At 44.5% G+C, this 26,471-nt stretch overlaps 1 protein-coding gene across 1 annotated transcript in view; it reads right to left on the reverse strand.

Annotated features, from left to right (window-relative positions):
* The window catches only part of LOC126175607 (D-beta-hydroxybutyrate dehydrogenase, mitochondrial-like), a 78,871-nt gene that overhangs the window by 35,746 nt on the left and 16,654 nt on the right, over window positions 1–26,471 (reverse strand). Inside the window, exon 2 of the mRNA XM_049922490.1 lies at window positions 9,965–10,117. Within this exon, the coding sequence (XP_049778447.1) occupies window positions 9,965–10,117 (153 nt within the window). The remainder of the gene's footprint in view (window positions 1–9,964; window positions 10,118–26,471) is intronic.

Raw genomic sequence — 26,471 nt, forward strand, 5'->3', positions numbered from 1 at the left:
GAATATGTTCGAGCATCCTGCAACAAACCGATGTTAAGGATATTGGTCTGTAATTTTGAGGATCCGCCCTTCTACCCTTCTTATATACAGGCGTCACCTGCGCTTTTTTCCAGTCGCTCGGGACTTTACGTTGGGCAAGAGATTTGCGATAAATGCAAGCTAAGTAAGGAGCCAATGCAATAGAGTACTCTCCGTAAAACCGAATTGGAATCCCATCAGGACCTGGCGATTTATTTATTTTCAACCCATTCAGCTGCTTCACAATCCCAGGGATGTATATCACTATGTCCTCCATACGGGAATGTGTACATACTCAAACGGAGGTATGTTTGTACGATCCTCCTGCGTGAAAGATTTCTCAAATGCTAATTTTAAAATTTCAGCTTTCGTTTTGCTGTCTGCGTTGCCAGGCCAGACTGATCAGTGAGTGACTGGATGGAAGCCTTCGACCCGCTTACCGATTTTACGTAAGACCAGAATTTCCTTGGGTTTTCAGCAAGATCTTTTGCTAAGGTATGACGGTGGTAGTGGTTGTATGCTTGTGATGATAAGTTGTCTCGTTACTTGTCAGAACCCACATAACTAGTGTATGCATTTGTGTTGTTGTTTAGTTTGTGCTACCACAGGTACTGCACAAGCGCCGGTGCGTGGACTTTCCAAAATACGGTACCTCGTAACGACTCGCACTAAAACTTGCAACAAAACCCACTGCCATTTTAATTTACCCTATTTCTAGGCTGTTCATGTCAGTAGGCATTATTCCATTTGAAAAGTGTTAATTTGCCCAAAGATACACTTTCTAAGCATTGTCATAATCCGTTTATTGGCTAGCCCCTGACTACCAATCCATCCTGTGAAAACCGCACATCAATAGCACTTTCCGTTTCCGCAATATTCGTGCTGCAAGTTTTTGGTGATTCACCCTGTATGATTTGTAAATTGGAGCTCTGTCGACAGAGCCGGCTGGAGTGGCCGAGCGGTTCTAGGCCCTACAGTCTGGAACCGCGCGACCGCTACGGTCGCAGGTTCGAATCCTACCTTGGGCATGGATATGTGTGATGTCCTTAGGTTAGTTAGGTTTAAGTAGTTCTAAGTTCTAGGGGACTGATGAACTCAGAAGTTAAGTCCCATAGTGCTCAGAGCCATTTGAACCATTTTTTCTGTCGACAGATAACTCTTACAGCATGTTTCTGACTTAGATGATCATCTGCTTCAAAACTATTTTTGCTACTTGATTTTTCGGTGTGGTGTGTCTTTAATATGGGATGCCTAACAATTTAACCGCAAGCTGTAACCAATATTCTAGAAATCGTGTCCCTCTAGTTCCATTTCCTTATCGTACGGCTCTCAGGCTCAAATGGCAATGGCTGTTCAAGACAGTCTCTAAACATTAAGCTTACATTATGAGATGACTGACAGCTGTTACCGGTTCTGATTGTAACATCTGGAGCACACAGACGACACTTGTGCATATGTAAGAAATCTTCCTCATCTACATTTCATCGGGTGAGGTGTAAACACACTGACCTAGTATCCAGATGGAGTGGGATTCAAAACTCTGTTCGACAGCGGCATTTGACTTTTTCCTCGGTTGCCGTAAATGGCTTGAGACAAATCTGGTGTGGGGGACAATACCATAACCCGTTTCTACCAGCCTTTTTCAACCTAAGATTGAGACTCGCTTCAGATGACTTCAAAGTGGTTGCTGTGTTACCCTCCTTCCTCCCTTCTAATTAAGTTATTCTAAATTGATTATTATCAATCATCTAGATTTGGCGTACCAAGTTGAAAAGTGTTTCAGCAATCTAGGAAAGTAAATGAATCTTCACTCGCAAGTTTTATTCTTTCCGCAAACCAGTAACAACGCTAGCTCAGCGCCGTTGATGGCATTAAAGAGATAAAGAGAACAAAGCACTACACGCAAATAAGACATAACCTCTGCTTATCGTACAAGTACCTTTACCCCAGAGTGAGGAAGGTTACTGAAAGCACAGGCATTCACTGGTACGCCACAAAAATTGCAACAGCTTGGCAGCGACTTCTGTCTCAGGAGCTGTGATTAACAATTTTTCTGAATTACTTTTGAATACATTATGGAAGTGACAGTGATCAATGTGTTACAAATATTTCCTATAAAAACAGCCTTGATCACGATTTTCCAGCAGAAAGAGGTTCCTGCTCATTGGTCTGAAGATGACCACAGTAGTGGTCGAAACCGGTCAGCAGCAGTGACATGGATAAAAAAATTAAATCTCTCTTGTCTCAGTACCGACGAGAGAAAAGAAAAATAGAGGAAAGTAAAAAATCTGGATGTGGTACTGACACTTTACGAAACGAAGTGGTTTGGATTTAAATATCTACGTTTCCTGGATGATGTAGAGCTATTTGGAACTGTTTGAGATATGGCTGGCTTTGATAGGAGTCTCCTGATGCCAGAAAACGAAGAGTAACAGCAAGTATTTGGTTCACAGGGATTGCTTTTCTGTAATTTGTGACTTCCTTTGAAACAACTGGTCCTATAATATTCAACAACACTTCAAAATGTGACGGCGACATCCTAGTGAAGTTACAAAAGCCAGAACCGTCTTCCAAATTCAGCTCATAAAGCATGTCATTCCCGCCACGTCTTCTATAGTATGTTTTGGTCCACCGACGACGACTACATCGTTTTCTTCGTCTGTTTATTTCGTTAAGTATTATTAATGCAGCACCAAATGTCATTAATTGTTCCTCTTCACTTGACATGACGTATCTCTTGATGCGAATACACAAAGTAACCTATCCGTTCATCGCAGCAGACTACGCGAATACGTAGAAATGTTGGTCGCTAGTGTAAACGGGAATGCGAACAATGTTGCCAACATGTTGAGGGAACAAGTTGCACAAAATGTTCCGAACATAAACATGTTCTTAGCTCAATGGAAACGCGCCTTCACAGAACTACGTGAACTTGTCGGGCGGGCGTGGAATAACGTATCCCAGGTCGGTATTCAGCATCTGTACGATCGAGTGGATGCCGGATCAGTGCCTGCATTGCTACCCGTGGAGGCTACACTACGAACTAAACCGGGTGTTGCGGCATGGGTCGATACATGGTACATCAGAACCGTTTGTGCTATTGATTTGTACATGTAATAATTTCTTTAACTCCATATGCACTGTTGCAACAATAAATCTTTAGTCAATTAGAAACCTCTACAAGGGTGAACTAATTTTTTCTGACAGTATATTTTGACCAACACCAATGTCGTGTATAAAGTAAGTCGCAGTCCTTGTAAAATTTCGGCTGCGTTACTTAAACATGATTAAGCTTGATTTTCTGGGTCACGTATAATAGCAGCCCATTTTAGAGGACAGTGCCTATTGGAGTTCCGACGCCTCGCCTGAGACAAACTACTTCGAGTGAAGGCTCCACGTCGATACAATTTAAGCAATTCTGCGATCTTTTCCTACACAACAATATACAACGGCGACCCTTACACGGACTGCACGCTCAGCACAAATAAAGTCAGTACTGTGTACACAATACTAAGATTTTTAGCGGACGTTATTAAAACCTATAAAATATAACAATTTATAAAATCTTCAGACAGGCATTTCAATCATGAAATGAGAGACCGCACAGTCTCTCAACTGAGAAACTTACATGAAAACCGCAAAACAACGAGACTTGCAGTTTCTATTATTCAACGCTACACATTACAGCGAAGACGGGAACGAGAATTCGGGTGATATTGATTCTCTTTCCGGCTAGCATTCAAATGCTCCATGAATGCAGTGACAAATTTCCTGAGAGACGATAAATGTGAGCCGAATGAGGCTCGAACCCGAATCCTTGCCATTCACGACTACTCTCGAGAGGACCTCGGTATTTCACAACGTATCTAACTCCACGGATACTTCCCTAGAGACCAGGATACTGGGGGGACCGGCTGAATTCCTCAGCTCGCAAGTGCCTCACAGCATGTAGTCTTACTCTGCGGACTCCTTTTCTTGAGCTCTGTCAGAGAGCGTGAGAGAAGGGGAAGCTCCTTCTGGTACTCAGAATGTCGCTGCGAGACGAGCGAAGTAGAGGGAACACGCTCCACCTCCTCCAAGCAGTGTAGCCATAAGATTGCCCTACCCCTTTTTGTGTTAACACTTTGCACTGCTGTTAGCTTTTTCTGGTGAGGTCTTGTACACCATGGACCAGGAACTGCTACATCACTCATTTTAAGCACACGATCCGAAACCAGAACAATGAAAAACTATATCAACAGACTTCGAATAGGGCACTTCCCATTCACACATGTTCCGTTTCTGGCGACAAGCCCCTCTAGGATACCATACTTGTAATGTATCACTCTTGGTACTCCACCTTTAATTCATTGCACTTTAATTTCCTGATGAGAGGGGGTCACCATAATTAGCCCACTATTTTAAGTGATGATGACGAGAGTTTTAAAATGTTGTTTAGTGCTATGACTCCTCTCTAAATTGTTTGGTCATAGCTACTTAGTACTTACGCATGTCAGAGGGGTTGGCTCTTTAGAGAATCGGCACCCTAGACAACTCCGGTGCGGCAGCCAGTCCGACATCAAAAGCTCATAGCAGTTCGCCCTCTAGGAAATCAGGAGTACTTGTGCTTCGTGGCCGAGCGACATCGGATCTGCCGATTGGACAACGTCCTTGCTGTCATAAGAAATGCACCTTTGTCATTTATTAAATGGTGCAAATGGCTATGAGCACTATGAGACTTAACATCTGAGGTCATCAGTCCCCTAGAACTTAGAACTACTTAAACCTAACTAACCGAAGGACATCACACACATCCAAGCCCGAGGCAGGATTCGAGCCTGTGACCGTAGCGGTCGCGCGGTTCCAGACTGAAGTGCCCAGAACCGTTCGGCCACAGCGGCCGGCGTCATTTGTTAAGAACCGAAAAATGTGTCTGCAGTCAGCTAAAGGTACTGTGTCTCTTCCTGGGGGTTACATTCAAAATCGATTTCGGAGCAAAGAGTTTAAGAGATTTGCAAGTTTTCAAACACGTGCATCGCATGTTAAATGGACCCACGAAATTTATCGTGACCCCGGTACATTGTTTGTCCACAAAAGCTTGATTTGAAGCGTTATGTTTTTTTGAAAGAACTCCTCTGAAAGAACTGGTGTGCTCTATTTGCGGATAGATAAGTAAACACTCCATAACATTCCCAATAATATGCGATTAGTATGGAGGAAGAAAGTGCAACCGTCGACGAAATAAAGACCCAAACTGAAAAAGAAACTGATTCCACGTTTGCAAAGCGGCATGCTCCAAGAACTAAGACGACGTCCACAAAGGAGACTGCTTACAAAACACCCATGCGTCCATGGATGTTTTACAACCATTGAAGCCCATTTCAATTAAAATTAATAGGTGATACAAAGCTAGCTTTAACTTGCTTATCCCGTGTAACATGGATCCCGCGCCCTGGTGCAACTTGGAGGAGGAGATTAGTGTTTAACGTCCCGTCGACAACGAGGTCATTAGAGACGGAGCGCAAGCTCGGGTGAGGGAAGGAGGTGGAAGGAAATCTGCCGTGCCCTTTCAAAGGAACCATCCCGGCATTTGCCTGAAGCGATTTAGGGAAATCACGGAAAACTTAAATCAGGATGGCCGGAGACGGGATTGAACCGTCGTTCTCCCGAATGCGAGTCCAGTGTGCTAACCACTGCGCCACCTCGCTCGGTGCAACTTGGCATTTTTAATTTGTGCAAATGACTGCCATAGGTTAAAAAATGGAAATATGAAACAAATAATATTAATGTGGTTCTGAAGATCAGACCTTTAGGATAGCAGTTTAGTATTTATAGACTGTGCCACTGAAACTGGCAGGCATCGTCAGTTATAACATACGCATACAGTATTTCAGTAGCGGGACACCCTATTTGTTAACATAAAACTCTTTGTTAGTCGCGACAATGGAGTTGGCAGGTTCTCATTTATGAAGCAATAAAAGGTAAAGTAAACTGCAAGGTAATTTTCACTTGAAGATATATCGAAGTGTTGGTTTACTTCGTCTGCTTGAATGGCCATCGGCACGTACGATTACGCTACCCCGACTGCAGAGATATCTATCGGTTCGTGCACAATTATCTTATTTAGCGAAATTCGCCATAACTCTGGACACGAAGAAATTCGTATACTAAATAAAAAGCCGAGAAGCAGCGATACGTAGATGGAAAGCCATACAGCAAGAAGCATCAATCCTGCATTTAACTAACCTTGTGGATACATTGGTCACAAATGGGTATTAAATGATTAAACTCTCATTTTATTCAGAGCTGATGTGTATCATTAACATCAATATGGGGTGTGATGTTAGCCCCATAGACACAAACGCACTCATGTTTTCAATGTTACATGTAAGCAAACCACCTTTGAATGTTATGTTCGGGAATTTATTGCTTGAGACACATGCTGTGTTAATTCATGAGTACTGCTAGTTGGAGGCTGGTATTAAAGTAAACGTCTTCCCATCGCATCCAAGATATGTTCCGCGGGTGACAAATCAGAGGACGGGGCAGGTTCCGGACGTTCCTTGAGGTGTCTGCACTGTGTATCGCAGCGTGGGATCTTGCGTTATCCTGCTGGAATACGCCATTCATTGCCCTGGTCGTGAACGGTATGACAGCAAGATCTACCGTTCTTTCCAGATACTGGTTAGCATTCAGGTTCCATTCAACAACTGGTAAATCAGTCCTGTTGTCATATATAATAGCTCTGCTCACTATGGTTCCAGTAGATGGAGGGCTACAGTCTTGAAAATCGCTAATATCTATGGCATTTCACCACGCTGACTATGCGGTTAATGGCGTCCAAATGGACGCCAGCTTTTCTAGTGATACTCATCGCTGACCACCACAGATGCACTCAATATCCCAGTCGACTCTGGTTCTACACTATGCAACTGTCTGCTGTGGGACGGTTGCATCGGAAAACGACGCACAACAACGTACAACGTCTTCTTCTGCCTCCAGTCCAAGGGTTTGTGTTGGCCCGTTCCGACACCAAAGGAATTTAACTTTTAGCTTTGGAGTTCTGAGTGCATTCGCGCAACTTGAGATCCAAGTCCTGTTTTAAGTTATCTTTTTCCAATGGTTCGTAATGACACTCTACCTGTAACTTCTGTGTGGACGTCAGCTGTTGTCAGTTGTCGATTCAACACAGCCAGCCGAAGAATCCAACGATTTTCTTGTGGTGCAGCTCTGAAGGAAGGACGGAAGGAAGACTCTGTGTAACGTCCCGTCGACACTCGGATGGGTCAAAGATGGCGAAGAAAATCGCCACGCACTTTAAAAGGAACCATCCCGGCATTTGCCTGGAGCGATGTAGGGAAATCACAGGAAACCTAAATGAACCGTCGTGCTCCCTAATGTGAGTCCAAGCTGCTAACCACTGCGCCACCTCGCTGAGTGGGCGCAAAGCTACAGGAGGGGCCAGTGCCTACACTTGTTGCCACACTTTACTGAGTCCGGCTCGTTCTGGGGTTATATAGGTACAAATATGAGTACTTTCACACATAGTCGCGTTTTTCAGTAGGTTATCAAATGACAGCTGTAACATTCTGTACAAATGAAAAAAAAAAAACACTTCGAGTAGTTTCGAACATCCCTGAAATGGGTTTGAAATATGCCCTTGACTACCGCTCCAGAATTTAGCGATGATCCAGTGTTTCTTACGAAACAAAAGTTAAACAATCACATGTTCGCCCTTCAGCTTTCGCTTTTGACTCGCGGTCGTGATGGTCGTGGGCCGACCGCTTGCATCTGGGTGTTCAAAATTTCGATTGCCGCAGTCGGCTGCCCAGGGCACGGAGCCCCTTACAGTGGTAAACCAGCCACGCATTCCTGAAAACAGTTTTAAGTACTCTTATTTCACTATTCACGGTGAAAGGTTATTTTATGTCATCATTATGACTTTACGAAACGTAAAAATATGTGGGACTCCTGTGTGTGCATGTATGTTGGAGTCCGTGAGCTTGCTGCTACGTGAAGAAGAAAAATCGAGATTTGTAATATTTTGGAGTGGCTGACACTTTCCTGTTATGTTTTACCTTTCTTTTTGCCAGGAATCAGCGACCTACATTTATCTGAGTTAAATCCTGAGCGTTTTCATTCTATTATTGGACTTTTAATCGAGACTTACTTGATCTTATAACTACAGCTATTACACTACTGGCCATTAAAACTGCTATACCACGAATATGACGTGCTACAGACGAGAAATTTAACCGACAGGAAGAAGATGCTGTGATATGCAAATGATCAGCTTTTCAGAGCATTCACACAGGGTTGGCGCCGGTGGCGACACCTACAACGTGCTGACATGAGGAAAGTTTCAACCGATTTCTCATACACCAACAGAAGTTGACCGGCGTTGCCTGGTGAAACGTTGTTGTGATGCCTCGTGTAAGGAGGAGAAATGCGAACCATCACGTTTCCGACTTTGATAAAGGTCCGATTGTAGCCTATCGCGATTGCGGTTTATCGTATCGCGACATTGCTGCTCGCGTTGGTCGAGATCCAATGACTGTTAGCAGAACATGGAATCGGTGGATTCAGGAGGGTAATACGGAAAGCCGTGCTGGATCCCAACGACCTCGTATCACCAGCAGTCGAGATGACAGGCATCTTATCCGCATGGCTGTAACGGATCGTGCAGCCACGTCTCGATCACTGAGTCAACAGATGGGGACGTTTGCAAGACAACAACCATCTGCACGAACAGTTCGACGACGTTCGCAACAGCATGGACTATCAGCTCTGAGACCATGGCTGCGGTTACCCTTGACGCTGTATCACAGACAGGAGCGCCTGCGATGGTGTACTCAACGACGAACCTGGGTGCACGAATGGCAAAAAGGTCATTTTTTCAGATGAATCCAGGTTCTGTTTACAGCATCATGATGGTCGCATCCGTGTTCGGCGACATCGCGGTGAACGCACATTGGAAGCATAGTGTATTCGTCATCGCCATACTGGCGTATCACCCGGTGCGATGGTATGGGGTGCCATTGGTTACACGTCTCGGTCACCTCTTGTTCGCATTGACGGCACTTTGAACAGTGGACGTTACATTTCAGATGTGTTACGACCCGTGGCTCTACCCTTCATCCGATCCTTGCGAAACCCTACATTTCAGCAGGATAATGCACGACCGCATGTTGCAGGTCCTGGACGGACCTTTCTGGAAACAGAAAATGTTCGACTGCTGCCCTGGCCAGCACATTCTCCAAATCTCTCACCAATTGAAAACGTGGTGGCCGAGCAGCTGGCTCGTCACAATACGCCAGTCACTACTCTTGATGAACTGTGGTATCGTGTTGAAACTGCATGGGCAGCTGTACCTGCACACGCCGTCCAAGTTCTGTTTGACTCAATGCCCAGGCGTATCAAGGGCGTTATTACGGCCAGAGGTGGTTGTTCTGGGTACTGATTTCCCAGTATCTATGCACTCAAATTGCGTAAAAATGTAATCACATGTCAGTTCTAGTATAATATGTTTGTCCAATGAAGACCTGTTTATCATATGCATTTATTCTTGGTGTAGGAATTTTAATAGCCTGTAGCGTATTTTAACACATCGCAAAGAAAGCTCTTACAAAAAAAGTGGATGAGTGCTAATAATCTAGAAGATCCACAGCTCAAAGCAACCCACAAAGAACCAGTATTTGTTGCAGAATTTCTTGACTGCAATAGTTGGGAGATAACTGAAAAAAAGAACACAGTCGATCCGACGTTTTCAGACTTGTGTAGCTTCGGAGAATTAGTGATCCAACAAGTCCGAAAAAAAGACGTGGATGAATGTGTAGTACGCGCTTAGTCTGCACTTGACATTAACTACGCCAGTACCTCTGGTACGTGCTGCAGACTGGCAGGTAGTTTTAACCTGGGACGTTTGTGCATCGCGGCCGGCGTCGACGCGCGAGCGGCCGTGGCGTACCTGCGTACTTGCGGAGCAGCGGGCAGAAGGCGTGCGTGACGCGCATCGTGCCCAGCAGGTTGACTTCCAGCTGGTGGCGCACCTGGGCCTCCGTCTGCCACTCGAACTCGCCGAACACCATCACGCCCGCGTTGTTCACCAGCGCGTGGAACCCTGCAACACAGCCGTCCACCAAGGACCGACACTGAGACCGCTCTTGAACATAAATAATTGCCATTCCAATGACTTTAAAGGATAGTTAAAAACCTGTGAAGTTTGCTGATGACAAGCGTACGAATCAAAAGTTCAGAGTGAAACTTACCACGCAGCTCGTATGACTTCCGAGATGAATTTTCACCCTCCAGCGGAGTCTATGTTGATATGAATCTTCCTGGCAAATAAAAACAGTGTGCCAGAACAGGACTCGAACGCAATACCTTTGCCTTTCGCGAGAAAATGCTCTACCAAGCAAGAAATATAATAGGGATGGGGCCTATGTCGATGGAGAAGGCATACGACACTTGTCTGACTCATTCCACTTCCTCTTGTGATTGTATGGAGCTAGGGTGCGGATCAATTACAACAGCAGCAAGAACGTTAATAGACCCCTAACTTGTCGACATTTGTTTATGTTTTCTAGGTGTTACACTACCACTTTCACTTAACTAGTTGAAGAGGCTGAGAAATAATTGCCGAGATGGTGAACGTCTTTTGGGATACCTTGTCGCATGCACCGTACAAGAACGAACTGCAATCTCTTTACACTCGCCATACACCACTAGCATGTTGGATTTTTCTGCGTTGGCAAATCCCTTCGTAGAGCACTTTCCCACGAAAGGCAAAGGACCTGTGTTAGAGGCCGGGTCCGGCATAGAGTTTTAATCTGCAACGAAGTTTCAGCACATATGATAGCTGAATAGGCCCACTGCTGGTTCGCAGAAGGCAGTTTGTCTTCATCTCACAAAGAATCGCATCACGCAAGCGAAAGTGATCAGTTAGTAACAGAAGTACGCATTATGGTCGTAAACTAAATGAAAAGTTATGTGTAAAATTTCTTAGAGTCCTGTTGGATAACAAATTACAATGGAGTCAACACACAAAGTTACAAACGACCCTGTGGTCGAGGCCCCACAGCTGTGGTAGTACAGTCTACAATGAAGTGACAAAGGTCATGGTGTACCTCCTGATATCGTGTCGGGCCTCTTTTCGCCTGGCGTAATGCAGCAGCTCGACGTGGTACCGACTCAACAAGTCATTAGAAGATCCCTGCAGAAACATTGAGCCATGCTATCTCTACAGCCGTCCACAAATTGCGACTGTTGCCAGTGCAGGATTTTGTGCACGAACTGACCTCTCGGTTATGTTCCATAAATGTTCGTTGGGATTCATGCCGGGCGATCTGGGTGGCCGAATTATTCGCTCGAATTGCCCAGAATGTTCTTTAAACCATAGATAACAATTATGGCTCAATGACACGGCGCATTGTCATGGCAACATGAAGTCATTGAATGACTGCAAATTGTTTCCAGGTAACCGCACGTAAACACTTCCAGTAACTGATAGGTTCAATTGGATCAGAGGACCCAATCCATTCTATGTAAACACAGCCCACATCATTATGGAGCCACTACTAGCTTGCGCAGTGTCTTGTTACCAACCTGAGTCTACGAGTTCGTCTGGTCTGCCCAAGAACGGAACCCTACCATCAGCTCTTACCAACTGAAGGCGGGACTCATCTCCAGTTCACTGTTTTCCAGTCGTCTAGGGTCCAACCGACATGGTCAAGAGTGCAGGAGTGGCGCTGTAGTCATGTCGTGGCGATTGGAAAGGCACTCGCTTCGGTCGTTTGCTGCAGTAGCCCATTAAAGCAAAATTTCGCCACACTTTCGTAACGGATACGTTCGTCGTACGTAAAACATTGATTGCTCCGGTTATTTCACGCGTTGTTGCCATCTGGCCGTGAACAACGAAAAACTTAGCGTAGAGAAGAAATTCAGCGCCCGTTTAGTTTTTCGACATCGAAGACATTATAAAAACGTATCTTTTTCTGCACTAAAGAAATTTGGTTTTTGAATAGCTGTATGCAGACGCTGGGAACAGCGATAAATCTCCTTTCTTTAGCGGGACTGCTGGAAGTAAAACCAAATACAATTTATGCAACTTTGTGTTTTGTAACCAAACGTCGGTTTTGTAATTAATGTTACAGAAATATTTATAAGAAAAAGAAGTAACTTTGTATCTTAAAAAGTGAAAGTCTATTACTATTTGTGCTACAAATTTGTCCTGTACTCAGATACAGAGTATGTTGTAGAAATGACTGCTACATTGAAAGATTTCATATATAGCTTTTTCAATGATAGTGTTTCTGGAAGGACTATAAAATAGGCACAACTTCTGATGAATCTGAGTAGCTGTAAATCGTTTTGCGAATAAAAGATTGAGCTATAGCAAGCTGTTCGCAACTGGCGGTAGCAACGGTTTTCGAAGCCATCGTTGTTCGCTCTCATCCGCGGTCAAACGACTACTTAACCAAAGCAGCTATTCCTGTGGCTTGGTAAACAAACAACAGATGTCACTGCTTTCGTACTACTTTGTTCTGTCTGCCAACATTTAAATACAAGCAGACAATACTTTTCCTGTATGCCTTATGGATAAACTAATCATATGCTCACAACGACATGTTTTGCTTTCAGAAGTATCTCTCATATTATTGACCTTAAGACAAGAGTGTTAACTAATTCTACATATTTGCACTTTGTTATCTTAAAGAATTATCTTGTAGTGGACTGCACTGGAAGTAAATAATTATTCAGCACAAACGAGCAGTAAGGCTACTGTGTGCAGTAGATAGCTGCATGCATTCAAGACGCCTCCTTGAGGAACTTTGAATTCTTGCACTCACTTCCGAATGCATTTACTCGTTAGTGGTTATGGTTATTGACAATAAAAATCATTTTCAGTTGATCTATGATCTACACAATCAAAACACAAGACACAAAAATAATTTCCATGTAGACTTTACCTCCTTGTCTAGGGACGTAAAGCGGTGTTACATACACTGACGAAAATAAAAATTCGAACACCAAGAAATAATTTAGTTGGCGTAATGAAATTCCGGAAATACATTTTTCTAGTCAACATGTTTAAGTGCTTAACAACTTCATAGGTCAGTGTAAGTGCGAGAAAAGCCGTTGCAAATGTGAAATTCTGGTGCATTAATAACCTGTGTAGCTATCAGAAAGTTTAATGCAAGCAAACAAACATTCTAGATGTATACTAAAATGTAAACTTTCACGGCCGGAAATATCATGTCCATTATAATTATCCGGGCTGTTATGCCGTGGTCGGTTGATGAATTCTATGGTGATTCCCAACGTTTCGTCTCCGACTGCGGGAGACATCTTCAAGGGGGTCCGTAGCTTGATGGAAGTCAGCCAGTGTGTGTGTTGGACCTTCCATCAAGCTACGGACCCCCTTGAAGATGTCTCCCGCAGTCGGAGACGAAACGTTGGGAATCACCATAGAATTCATCAACCGACCACAGCATAACAGCCCGGATAATTATAATGGACATTCTAGATGTATGTTTGTGGGGCGGCGGCCATGCTTGGTCGGTCAAAACAGAGAAGGTTGATGCTGTCTGTGGAGACGCTGGAGCTGTCCCACATGTGCTCGATTGGAGACAGATCCGCTGATCGTGCTGGCCAAAGCAACATGTCGACACACTGCAGACCATGTTGGGTTACAAAAACGGTACGTGGGCGAGCGTTATCCTTTTGGAAAACTACCCCAGGAATGCTTTTCATAAAAGGTTTAGCAACAGGTCGAATCACCAGGGTGCTGCCGAAATCTCACCCCCGACCACAACTCCACGTATAGGTCCAGTGTGTCTAGGCTGCTGAAACGCTGGATGCAGGCGCTCACCTGCAGGTCTCCTAAGCAACGCACGGTCATCACTGGCACCGAGGCAGAACCGCTTTTATCAGGACACGCAACAGACCTCCACTCCGCCCTCGTGTGAGCTCTCCCTTGAAGTCACAAACGGTGGCAGTTTTAGGTTAACGCAATGCGCGCTACAGACATGTAGCTCGGAGTCTTCTTGACATAACCGATTTGTAACTGTTCGTTTTTCACAGAGGTGCCAACTGCAGCTCCGATTGCTGCTGCAGACGCAGTTGTGATGCACCACAGACGTACGCCAGATACGACATCCTTCCCTCTCTGTAGTGCCACATGGCCGTCCGCAGCCCGGACTTCTTGAGACCGTACCTTCCCGTGACCAATTCTGACAGTAGTAATGTACAGTGATGTCTTTCTCCAACATCCAGCTCCTCGTAACTCTATTACACGACCTCATTCAAACTCAGTGGACTGTTGAAAATGGCGTCTTTGTCGCCTTACAGGCATTCTTGACTAACATCAACTCACTACGCCCAATTTTAAAGGTAAGTACCGCTCGCGACCGTTATAGCGCGTATTTAAAGCAAACCTGGTTTGCGTCTTCACAGTGGCTCTACAAGCGCATTCTTATGCGATTAGCGCAAAATTTGAATATACATCATTTGTCAAATGTAAAAACACGCCTACCAACTGTTGTTTATGTCGCACAACTCTTTCTTGCTGTGACGACTTTCTTTGGGCATTGTACTCTGGTTCTAGGGTATTCAGTAAGTTTCCTTCTGATAAGAGGCGTATTTTTTAAGTAAGTACCGTTCTGAAATTAAAAAAAGACGTGCTAAGATATCTCAATAATTTTATTTTTACATGAGAGCCTGTACCTTAATCTACTTTTCAACATAATTTCCGTCAATATTGAGGCACTTGTCATAACGTTGTACCAGTTTTTGAATACCCTCCTCATAGAAGTCTGCCGCCTGACTTGTTAACCACTGCATCACCACTGTTTTGACTTCGTCATCGTCTTGAAGACGCTGACCACCCAGATGCTTCTTCAAGATGAAACATGGGTGGCCTACGTCACATCAGAATCAAAGCAACAGTCCATGGAATGGCGGCATTCACATTCACCCAGAAAAGTGAAGTTTAAGCAAACAATTTCTGCCCGGAAAATCATGTGGACAATTTTCTGGGACAGAAAAGGAGTATTGCTTGTGGAATTTCTGCTTTGTGATGAGACAATCAATGCAGCAGCTTACTGTAAGACATTGCACAATATGCGCCGTTCAATTCAGAACAAAAGACGTGGCAAGTTGAGCAAGGGCATCGTTCTGCTGCAAGACAATGCCCGTCCGCATGTGGCGAATCAGACCAAAGATCTCATCACATCTTTTCGATGGGAAACTCTAGATCATCCTGCGTACAGCCCCGATCTTGCACCCAGTGACTACCATCTGTTCCTGCACTTGAAGAAACACCTGGGCGGTCAGCGTCTTCATGACGAAGTCAAAACAGTGGTGATGCAGTGGTTAACAAGTCAGGCGGCAGACTTCTATGAGGAGGGTATTCAAAAACTGGTACAACGCTATGACAAGCGCCTCAATATTGACGGAAATTACGTAGAAAAGTAGATTAACGTACAGGCTTTCATGTAAAAATAAAATTATTGAGATATCTTAGCACATTTTTTTTTAATTTCAAAACGGTACTTACTTAAAGAACACGCCTCGTATTTAGCAAGAAACTGGGAATCACAACCAGTTCAAAAGAAATATAAAAATGTTCTTCATTAGCAACTCTTTCTACAAATTATCTGATTATCCAGAATCAAGGACGTAAAATTTATGTTAGCTACATAACAGCCTGAAATATTCCTTATTGACCTACATGATAAGTTGTGGTGTACTATTATAAAAGAACTTGAGTATTTACAGTTATAGATAATACTTTCTTTGAAAAATACCAATGTAATCGAGCTAACGCGAGACTACTAATAGGAGAAATAGCAACTGTTTAACATAACTGAGAAAGCAGCAGGTTTTTGTTCGAAGTATTTGCTTTCTTTGTAAATCACTAGGTTAAGACTAGCTCGAATAAGCACAAATAACATTAAGCAGTATAATGACAGTTTATTATTAATATGTGTACAAATTAAGTTTCTACGAGTCGCTTGTTCTTTGTTGCTGTGTATCTAGATTCGTTCTACATCCCTGGATGTTCTCTTTCGTGGCGGGATTTGCAAACCACAGTGAATGACTAAACACAAAAAATGAACACCTATGGACAGCTTTCGCGTCTCGTAGCTCTGCCACTGTCCAAATATCGCCACGGTGGTTGACGATGGACCAAACTCGCTTGGTATCACAAGTGAGAGAAGTGAGAATTGTTGGGGGTTTTGACACGCTAGATAGGTGAGGCTACTAGTACCAATTAAGTGCGCCGAAGTAGCTTACAAACAGATAATTAGATCTAAAAACATAATCCTGAGAGCACTGGAGATTTAGCTATCGCACTTACGTGGCATGGTGACAAAGGCACTGCCCACGAGCTTTCGGCAGAGATCTCCTCAGTCATTGTCAATTGATTGACTGTCGTCCGAATGCCGCTGCCGTGTTTATACAGCCGCGCCACCGTCAGTGAGTACTTCGTCCTGCGGCATACATCGCAATGTTTTGGTTGCACGACCGCCGCGCCCGCGAAATTTCGCAAGCAGTTTCTGCTAGGCAGCGAAAACAGATCTCCGGGGAAGACACGAAGAAAACTGCGTTTTTTCGATTTTTTAGCTTAACCACAGGGAAGAAACATAAAATCGGTACAGTCTTCAGGCCCCCAGAGGAGATCCGGCAACTAATGAAGCCTGTGAGAGATGATGTGGGCCTCAGAACACCAGGAATATACAAAATGCCGTGAGGGATTGGGCAGTTTTATGTCGGTCAGACTGTCCGTAATATTAAACAGCGTCGCGTAGAATATGACAGGTGTTTCCGCCTACGCTATCCCGAAAAATCAGCTACAGCGGAATATGCACTGGAAAGTGGAGACCGAATTACATTCAACGATACTTCTATTGTTAAACGGACCAACGGCTTCTGGGATAGCGCAATACATGAAGCAATAGAGATCAGAGCTCAATAAAGACGGCGGACTGCAGCTTATTCCGTGACCGGGGAGTTGAAGCGGGCGCGGCGGTCGGGCAACCAAAACATTGCGATGTATGCCGCGGGTCTAGGCACCAGTGACGTCAATGACGGCGGTGCGACTGTATAAACACGGCAGCGGCTTTCAGACGACAGTCAATCACTTGACAATGGCTGAAGAGATCTCTGCCGAAAGCTCGTGAGCAGTTAACCACTTGACGCAGCTGGAAACACGAGAATGTTTTACTAACATACACTAAGTGATCAAAAGAATCCGGACACCGCCAAAAACATATTTTTTCATATAAGGTGCATTTTATGCCACCTACTGCCAGCTACTCCATATCAGCGACCTCAGTACTCATTATCGTGAGGTAGCACAATGGGTTGCTCCGCAGAACTCGCGGACTTCGAACGTGGTCAGGTAATTGGGTATCACTTGCATCATATGTCTGTACGCGAGACTTCCACACTCCACTGATTCCGATGTGATAGTGAAGTGGAAACGTGAATGGACACGTACAGCACAAAAGCGTACAGGGCGACTTCGTCTGTTGACTGACAGAGACGGCCGGCCGCTGTGGCCGAGCGGTTCTAGGCGCTTCAGTCAGGAACCGCGCTGCTACTACAGTCGCAGGTTCGAATCCTGCCTCGGGCATGGATGTGTGTGATGTCCTTAGGTTAGTTAGGTTTAAGTAGTTCTAAGTCTAGGGGACTGATGACCTCAGATGTTGAGTCCCATAGTGCTGAGAGTCATTTGAACCATTTTTGACTGAGAGACCGCCGACAGTGGAAGAGAATTGTAATGTGTAATAGGCAGACGTCTATCCAGACCATCACACAGGAATTCCCAACTGCATCAGGATCCGCTGCAAGTACTACGACAGGCGGGAGGTGGGAAAACCTGGATTTCATGGTCGAGTGCCTGCTCATAAGCCACACATCACGCCGGTAAATGCCAAACGACGCATCGCTTGGTGTAAGGAGCATAAACATTGAAAGATTGAACAGTGGAGAAACGTTGTATGGAGTGACGAATCACGGTACACAATGTGGCGATCTGATGGCAGGGTGTGGGTATGGCGAATGCCCAGTGAACGTCATTTGCCAGCGTGTGTAGTGCCAACAATAAAATTAGGAGGTGGTGGTGTTACGGTGTCGTCTTGTTTTTCATGAAGGGGGCTTGCACCCCTTGTTGTTTTGTGTGGCACTATCACAGCACAGGCCTACATTGATGTTTTAAGCACCTTTTTACTTCCCGCTGTTGAAGAGCAATTCGGGGATGGCGACTGCATCTTTCAACACGATCGAGCACATCTTCATAGTGCACGGCTGTGGCGGAGTGGTTACACGACAGTAAAATCCCTATAATGGACTTGCCTGCACAGAGTCCTGACCTGAATCCTATAGAACACCTTTGGGATGTTTTGGAATGCCGACTTCTTGCCAAGTCTCACCGACCAACATCGATACCTCTCCTCAGCGCAGCACTCCGTGAAGAAAGGGCTGCCATTCCCCGAGAAACCTTCCAGCACCTGACTGGACGTATGCCTGAGAGGATAGAAGCTGTCTTCAAGGCCAAGGGTGTGCCAACACCATTTTGAATTCCAGCATTACCGATGTAGGACGCCACGAAATAGTAAGTCATTTTCAGCCAGGTGTCCGGATACTTTTGATCACCTAGTCTACGTTGTTGTCGGATAACATGGCGAAGTTTCTGACAAATCGTAGTCAGCCTGTGAACAAGACGAAGACATTGTGTTGCTCTGATCCGACTGACATTTTTAAGGGAATTTTGATGTCTACAGCCTCTTGTGGCGTCAATCTTAGAATAGTATATATAATTTCGAGGCCAAGTGATAATGGAGATACAGTCTACAAAGTGCGTGGGAGTTTCCTACGAAGCCAGCATAAATCGGTGCGGAAAACCAGCCAGCTGTTGCAGAATACAGCGACTGAAGTTGTAGGGGAGGTAAACGGTGGATCCAGCATGCAAACTGCAGCCTGATAGTTCCGCAAAAGAGTGTTCATTTGTAGGAATTTTATGGCGATTACAGCAGAGTTACAAGGTTTGCCAGAACGAACCCACGTGATTGATTAAACGCCATTTCATTTATCTGTAAACCGTGCGCATGTGTGGGGAGATGATTCGAAAAAAAAAATCTTGTTTGCGCTATTTCTAAAGAACAAGAGTGTGGCCTATTTCTCTTGGCTGAAGGTTACTATCATGGAACGCGTGTAGTCGAAGATTCATTGTTCGATGCGAGGAGGGGAAGGAACAGTTTATTAGCAAACAGAAAGGGACGTCGCCACAATGGAATACGAAAGGCTGGGAGTATCTCGACCGTGACTTGCCAAATCAATGTACTGTTCTCTTTACACATGAAATTTGGTCTTTCTATATGGTTCATCCCCCCATGAAACATAGACCTTGCCGTTGGTGGGGAGGCTTGCGTGCCTCAGCGATACAGATAGCCGTACCGTAGGTACAACCACAACGGAGGGGTATCTGTTGAGAGGCCAGACAAACGTGTGGTTCCTGAAGAGGGGCAGCAGCCTTTTCAGTAGTTGCAAGGGCAACATTCTGGATGATTGACTGATCTGGCCTTGTAACAATAACCAAAAGGGCCTTGCTGTGTTGGTACTGCGAACGGCTGAAAGCAAGGGGAAACTACGGCCGTAATTTTTCCCGAGGGCATGCAGCTTTACTGTATGATTAAATGATGATGGCGTCCTCTTGGGTAAAATATTCCGGAGGTAAAATAGTCCCCCCATTCGGATCTCCGGACGGGGACTACTCAAGAGGATGTCGTTATCAGGAGAAAGAAAACTGGCGTTCTACGGATCGGAGCGTGGAATGTCAGATCCCTTAATCGGGCAGGTAGGTTAGAAAATTTAAAAAGGGAAATGGATAGGTTAAAGTTAGATGTAGTGGGAATTAGTGAAGTTCGGTGGCAGGAGGAACAAGACTTCTGGTCAGATGACTTCAGGGTTATAAACACAAAGTCAAATAGGGGTAATGCAAGAGTAGGTTTAATAATGAATAGGAAAATAGGAATGCGGGTAAGCTACTACAAATAGCATAGTGAACGCATTATTGTGGCCAAGATAGATACGAAGCCCACACCTACTACAGTAGTACAAGTTTATATGCCAACTAGCTCTGCAAATGACGAAGAAATGGAAGAAATGTATCATGAAGTAAAAGAAATTATTCAGATAGTGAAGGGAGACGAAAATTTAATAGTCATGGGTGACTGGAATTCGAGTGTAGGAAAAGGGAGAGAAGGAAACGTAGTAGGTGAACATGGATTGGGGCTAAGAAATGAAAGAGGAAGCCGCCTGGTAGAATTTTGCACAGGGCACAACTTAATCATAGCTAACACTTGGTTTAAGAATCATGATAGAAGGTTGTATACATGGAAGAACCCTGAAGATATTAAAAGGTATCAGATAGATTATAAAATGGTAAGACAGAGATTTAGGAACCAGGTTTTAAATTGTAAGACATTTCCAGGGGCAGATGTGGACTCTGACCACAATCTATTGGTTATGACCTGTAGATTAAAACTGAAGAAAGTAGAAACTGCAAAAAGGTGAGAATTTAAGGAGATGGGACCTGGATAAACTGAAAGAACCAGAGGTTGTACAGAGTTTCAGGGAGAGCATAAGGGAACAATTGACAGGAATGGGGGAAAGAAATACAGTAGAAGAAGAATGGGTAGCTTTGAGGGATGAAGTAGTGAAGGCAGCAGAGGACCAAGTAGGTAAAAATTACATCCGGAGATATTGTAACCTAAAGTTGACGCTTGAGTACCACTCCTCCGCTGTTCGATCGTATGTATTGGAGAGCACCGAATTACGTAGGGATCCAAAGGGAACGTGATGGACCTTAGGTACAGAAGAGACTGGAACAGCACATTACGTCCACATGCTAACACCTTTTTATTTGTCTTCTTGACTGACGCACATGTACATTATCATGAGGGGTGAGGTACACGTACACACGTGGTTTCCGTTTTCAATTACGGAGTGGAATAGAGTGTGTCCCGAGATGTCAGGCCAATAGATGTTCAATGTGATGGCCATCATTTGCTGCACACGATTGCATTACACCAGATGTACTGCGGCGTGTACGACATTCATTACGCCAGAGATTGCAATTGTGTGCAGCAAATGATGGCCACCACATTGAACATCTATTGGCCTGACATGTCGGGGCACACCCTATCCCACTCCGTAATTGAAAACGGAAACCACGTGTGTACGAGTACCTCACCCCTCATGGTAATGTACATGTGCGTCAGTGAAAAAGACCAATAAAAAGGTGTTAGCATGTGGACGTAATGTGCTGTTCCAGTCCCTTCTGTACCTAAGGTCCATCACCGTTCCCTTTGGATCCCTACGTAATTCGGTGCTCTCCAATACATACGATCGAACAGCGGAGGAGTGATACTCAAGCGTCAACTTTAGGTTACAATATCTCCGGATGTAATTAACATTTTACAATGCAACAAACGGCACTGATTACGTATTTGTTTATATGTTCAGATGTGCTAACAAAACTGACGGGGTTCCATTTAAGAAACGTAGGTTTGTGTTAAAAAACATACTTCCGTGCATTTTTGTATGGTTTGTATTAAACAATTACACTAGCCCCTCTCCTCTCGTTCGGTCTGTGGAATCGGTTCGTCAGTATTTGACGTGGTTTACGAAATATATCCAGCGGTAATGTTAGGTGACTCACCCTGTATATCGGCAAGAACAGCTACCACGTCGTTCATCCATCTCTCTCTTCACCACCGTTTTCCGTGCCGAAATAATTTTTATTCCTTGGATTCTTTGGCATTATGTCTGCCATCATCCTCTCCATGTGCGCTAAACAACCTGCTCCACGTGATTTAGTAATTTTAACTGTATCTTTATCTAATAATACTTCCTGTAATTTGTAACTACCTATTATTATGCAACCCTTCGCCTCTCATATAGGACAATAATTTTTTCGCATGATTGTCCTATTAAACGATCTAGGCTGCCTGCATCTGCTCATACCGTGATTCAGAAATCTGATCCGTAACTGACTGCCTACGTTAATAGTGCAATTTCAGTTCTGATGTTCTCCTTACGTAATTTATTTATAAGTACTACTTGAAAGACGACACGAATGTGAACAGAATTTTCAGCGTTCCTCCAAGTGTAGAACGCAAGTGGTCAATACGACGGAGACTTTGTCGCCAATGATAGCCCGCCACAAGTGGTCACTCATCCGAACCGTCGTTTCCCTCCTTGAAACTGTATGAGGAGAGTGGTGAACGTGCGCGAGGCTGGCGCCTGCAGCCGACTGCAGCTGACACTGCAGCCAGAAGCTGGCGTCGCAGAGTCATCACCGCCTGCACAGGCAACGTGCCAGTCCTGTGTCAGCGAGGAGACTCATTTTTCGCTAACATGAACGCCGCTGCGGATACCTGAAAGGCGACCGATAGACTAGAAAGTTGTTTTAACGGAAAATGCACTGATCCTCTACAGTTAACTACACTACTGGCCATTAAAATTGCTACACCAAAAAGAAATGCAGATGATAAACGGGTATTCGTTGGACAAATATATTATACTGGAACTGACATGTGATTACATTTTCACGCAATTTCGGTGCATAGATCCTGAGAAATCAGAACCCAGAACAACCATCTGTGGCTGTAATAACGGCCTTGATACGCCTGGGCATTGAGTCAAACAGAGCTTGGATGGCGTGTACAGGTACAGCTGCCCATGCAGCTTCAACACGATACCACAGTTCATCAAGAGTAGTGACTGGCGTATTGTGACGAGCCAGTTGCTCGGCCACCATTGACCAGACGTTTTCAGTTGGTCAGAGATCTGGAGAATGTGCTGGCCAGGGCAGCAGTCGAACATTTTCTGTATCCAGAAAGGCCCGTACAGGGCCTGCAGCATGCGGTCGTGCATTATCCTGCTGAAATGTAGGGTTTCGCAGGGATCGAATGAAGGGTAGAGCCAAGGGTCGTAACACATCTGAAATGTAACGTCCACTGTTCAAAGTGCCGTCAATGCTAACAAGAGGTGACCGAGACGTGTAACCAATGGCACTCCATACCATCACACCGGGTGATACGCCAGTATGGCGATGACGAATACACGCTTCCAATGTGCGTTCACCGCATTAAATACATTATTCAAAAATAGCCCGTTTTACAGGTGAGCTGGTTTGTAAGTCCAGTCGAATGTGTGAACTTCTTTATTTTCGGATGCGACCATCATGATGCTGTAAACAGAACCTGGATTCATCCGAAAAAATGACCTTTTGCCATTCGTGCACCCAGGTTCGTCGTTGAGTACACCATCGCAGGCGCTCCTGTGTGATAGAGCGTCAAGGGTAACCGCAACCATGGTCTCCGAGCTGATAGTCCAAGCTGTTGCAAACGTCGTCGAACTGTTCGTGCAGATGATTGTTGTCTTGCAAACGTCCCCATCTGTTGACTCAGTGATCGAGACGTGGCTGCACGATCCGTTACAGCCATGCGGTTAAGATGCCTGTCATCTCGACTGCTGGTGATACGAGGCCGTTGGGATCCAGCACGGCGTTCCGTATTACCCTCCTGAACCCACCGATTCCATATTCTGCTAACAGTCATTGGATCTCGACCAACGAGAGCAGCAATGTCGCGATACGATAAACCGCAATCGATATAGGTTACAATCCGACCTTTATCAAAGTCGTAAACGTGATGGTACACATTTGTCCTCCTTACACGAGGCATCACAACAACGTTTCACCAGGCAATGGCGGTCAACTACTGTTTTTGTATGAGAAATCGGTTGGAAACTTTCCTCATGTCAGCACATTGTAGGTGTCACCACCGGCGCCAACCTTGTGTGAATGCTCTGAAAAGCTAATCATTTGCATATCACAGCATCTTCTTCCTGTCGGTTAGATTTCGCGTCTGTAGCACGTCGTCTTAGTGGTGTAGCAATTTTAATGGCTAGTAGTGTAGTTTCAACGAAAATTTCTGAACAGTGGAAGAGCATCAGGAGCGGGTGATATATTGTACCACTGGGATTCTACAACGATTGTGCGAACGAAATTGCTGCAGTTCTTGCATCAGTTATGGTAATGAAGGTAACTGAAGCAACGAAGGATACTCATCGTTTTAAAAACAACTAAGAAAATACAAGGGTTAGAACTTTAATAGTGGCAACTACTTATTTACAGCTCGTACAAAATAGATGTATGTTTCAAAATTTTACTGACCTTCAAAGCAGTCACCAGCATTGTGTACAAACCGTTGCCAGCGATGTGGAAATGTTAGGATACTCTTAGCAGTGCCAGTTGTGTTGACAGTTCGAGCAGCGCCGTCTATTGCCTGACGAATTTGTAGCAGTTCTGAAGCGAATGCCGTGAACTGTTTCCTTCAGGTTAGAAATTGAGTTGAACTCACGAGGGCTTAGTCAGGGGAGTGCAGTTGGTGGTATAGCACTTAGCAGCCCCATCAGTCAAACAAATCAGTAACAGCTTGCACTGTACGTGCTTGAGCATTGTCTTGCAAAATGATGGTCAGGTCCTGCAGAAAGTCATCGCTTCTGTCTCTAAGATGATTGTAGGTTGTGTTCCAGAAATGAACAGCATGTGACCTGTGCAACTTTCCAGTCTTTGGGTTCGGATCTTTAGTCGAGCGAACGGTTGAATATGGTTGTTAAGTATGGAGCTAATACATCAGCATACTCCGAAAGGAACCTAATTGGTATACAGTCTGGACCAGAAGAGTTGCTTTTATTTAGTGATTTAAGTTGCTTCACTACTCCGAGGATAATTACTTCTACGTTATTCATGTTGGCAGCTGTTCTCGATTCGAATTCTGGAATATTTACTTCGTCTTCTTTTGTGTAGGTTCAAAATGGTTCAAATGGCTCTGAGCACTATGGGACTCAACTGCTGAGGTCATTAGTCCCCTAGAACTTAGAACTAGTTAAACCTAACTAACCTAAGGACATCACAAACATCCATGCCCGAGGCAGGATTCGAACCTGCGACCGTAGCGGTCTTGCGGTTCCAGACTGCAGCGCCTTTAACCGCACGGCCACTTCGGCCGGCTTTTGTGTAGGCATATCTGAAGGCTGTGTTTAGTAACTCTGTTTTGGCAGCACTTTCTTCGATAGTATCTCCATTGCTATCGCGCAGAGATGGCATTGATTGTTTCTTGCCGCTAACATACTTCACATACGACCAGAATCTCTTTGGATTTTCTGCCAGGTTTCTAGATAATGTTTCGTTGTGGAAACTGTTGTTATAAGCATCTCGCATTGAAGTCCGCGCTAAATTTCGAGATTCTGTAAAGATCGCCAATCTTGGGGTTTTTTGTCTGTTTATATTTGACATGTTAGTTTCGTTGTTCCTGCAACAGTGTTCTGGCCCGTTTTGTGTACCAGGGATGATCAGCTCCGTCGTTTGTTAATTTATTTGGTATAAATCTCTCAATTACTGCTGATACTATTTCTCTGAATTCAAGCCACATCTGGTCTACATTTATATCGTTAATTTGGAAGGAGTGGAGATTGTCTCTCTGCTTTTCTGAATAGGTACATTTTTCGTTTGTTTTTGGAGAATTTGGGGGTTACACTATTCAGTCTCTCTACGACAACCCACTGTTCACTAAGCCCTGTATCCGTTTTATGCTCGTTATTAGCTAAAGATTATTTGTTGCTAAGAGGTCAAATGTGTTTTCATAACCGTTTACTATTCGCGTGGGTTCATGAACTAACTGCTCAAAATACTTTTCAGAGAATGCGTTTCGCACAATTTCGGATGATGTTTTATGCGTACTTCCGGAATCAAACATGTATTTTCGCCAACATATCGAGGGTAACTTAAAGTCATCACCAACTATAATCGTATGAGTCGGGTACGTGTTTGAAATCAAACTAAAGTTTTCTTTGAACGTTTCAGCAACTATCATCTGATTTGGGAGGTCGGTAAAAGGATGCTATTATTATTTTATTCCGGTTGCCAACAATGACCTCTGCCCATACTAACTCACAGGAACTATCTTCCGGGTGATCAAAAAGTCAGTATAAATTTGAAAACTTAATAAACCACGGAATAATGTAGATAGAGAGGTAAAAATTGACATACATGCTTGGAATGACATGGGGTTTTATTAGAACAAAAAAAGTATTGCTATACGCGTGAAACATCTCTTGCGCGCGTCGTTTGGTGGTGATCGTCTGCTCAGCCGCCACTTACGTCATGCTTGGCCTCCCAGGTCCCCAGACCACAGTCCGTGCGATTATTGGCTTTGGGGTTACCTGAAGTCGCAGTGTATCGTGATCGACCGACATCTCTAGGGGTGCTGAAAGACAACATCCGACGCCAATGCCTCACTGTAACTCCGGACATGCTTTACAGTGCTGTTAACAACATTATTCCTCGACTACAGCTATTGTTGAGGAATGATGGTGGACATATTGAGCATTTCCTGTAA

This window comes from Schistocerca cancellata, chromosome 1 (genome assembly GCF_023864275.1).
Source record: "Schistocerca cancellata isolate TAMUIC-IGC-003103 chromosome 1, iqSchCanc2.1, whole genome shotgun sequence".
Taxonomy (NCBI): Eukaryota; Metazoa; Arthropoda; class Insecta; order Orthoptera; family Acrididae; genus Schistocerca; species Schistocerca cancellata.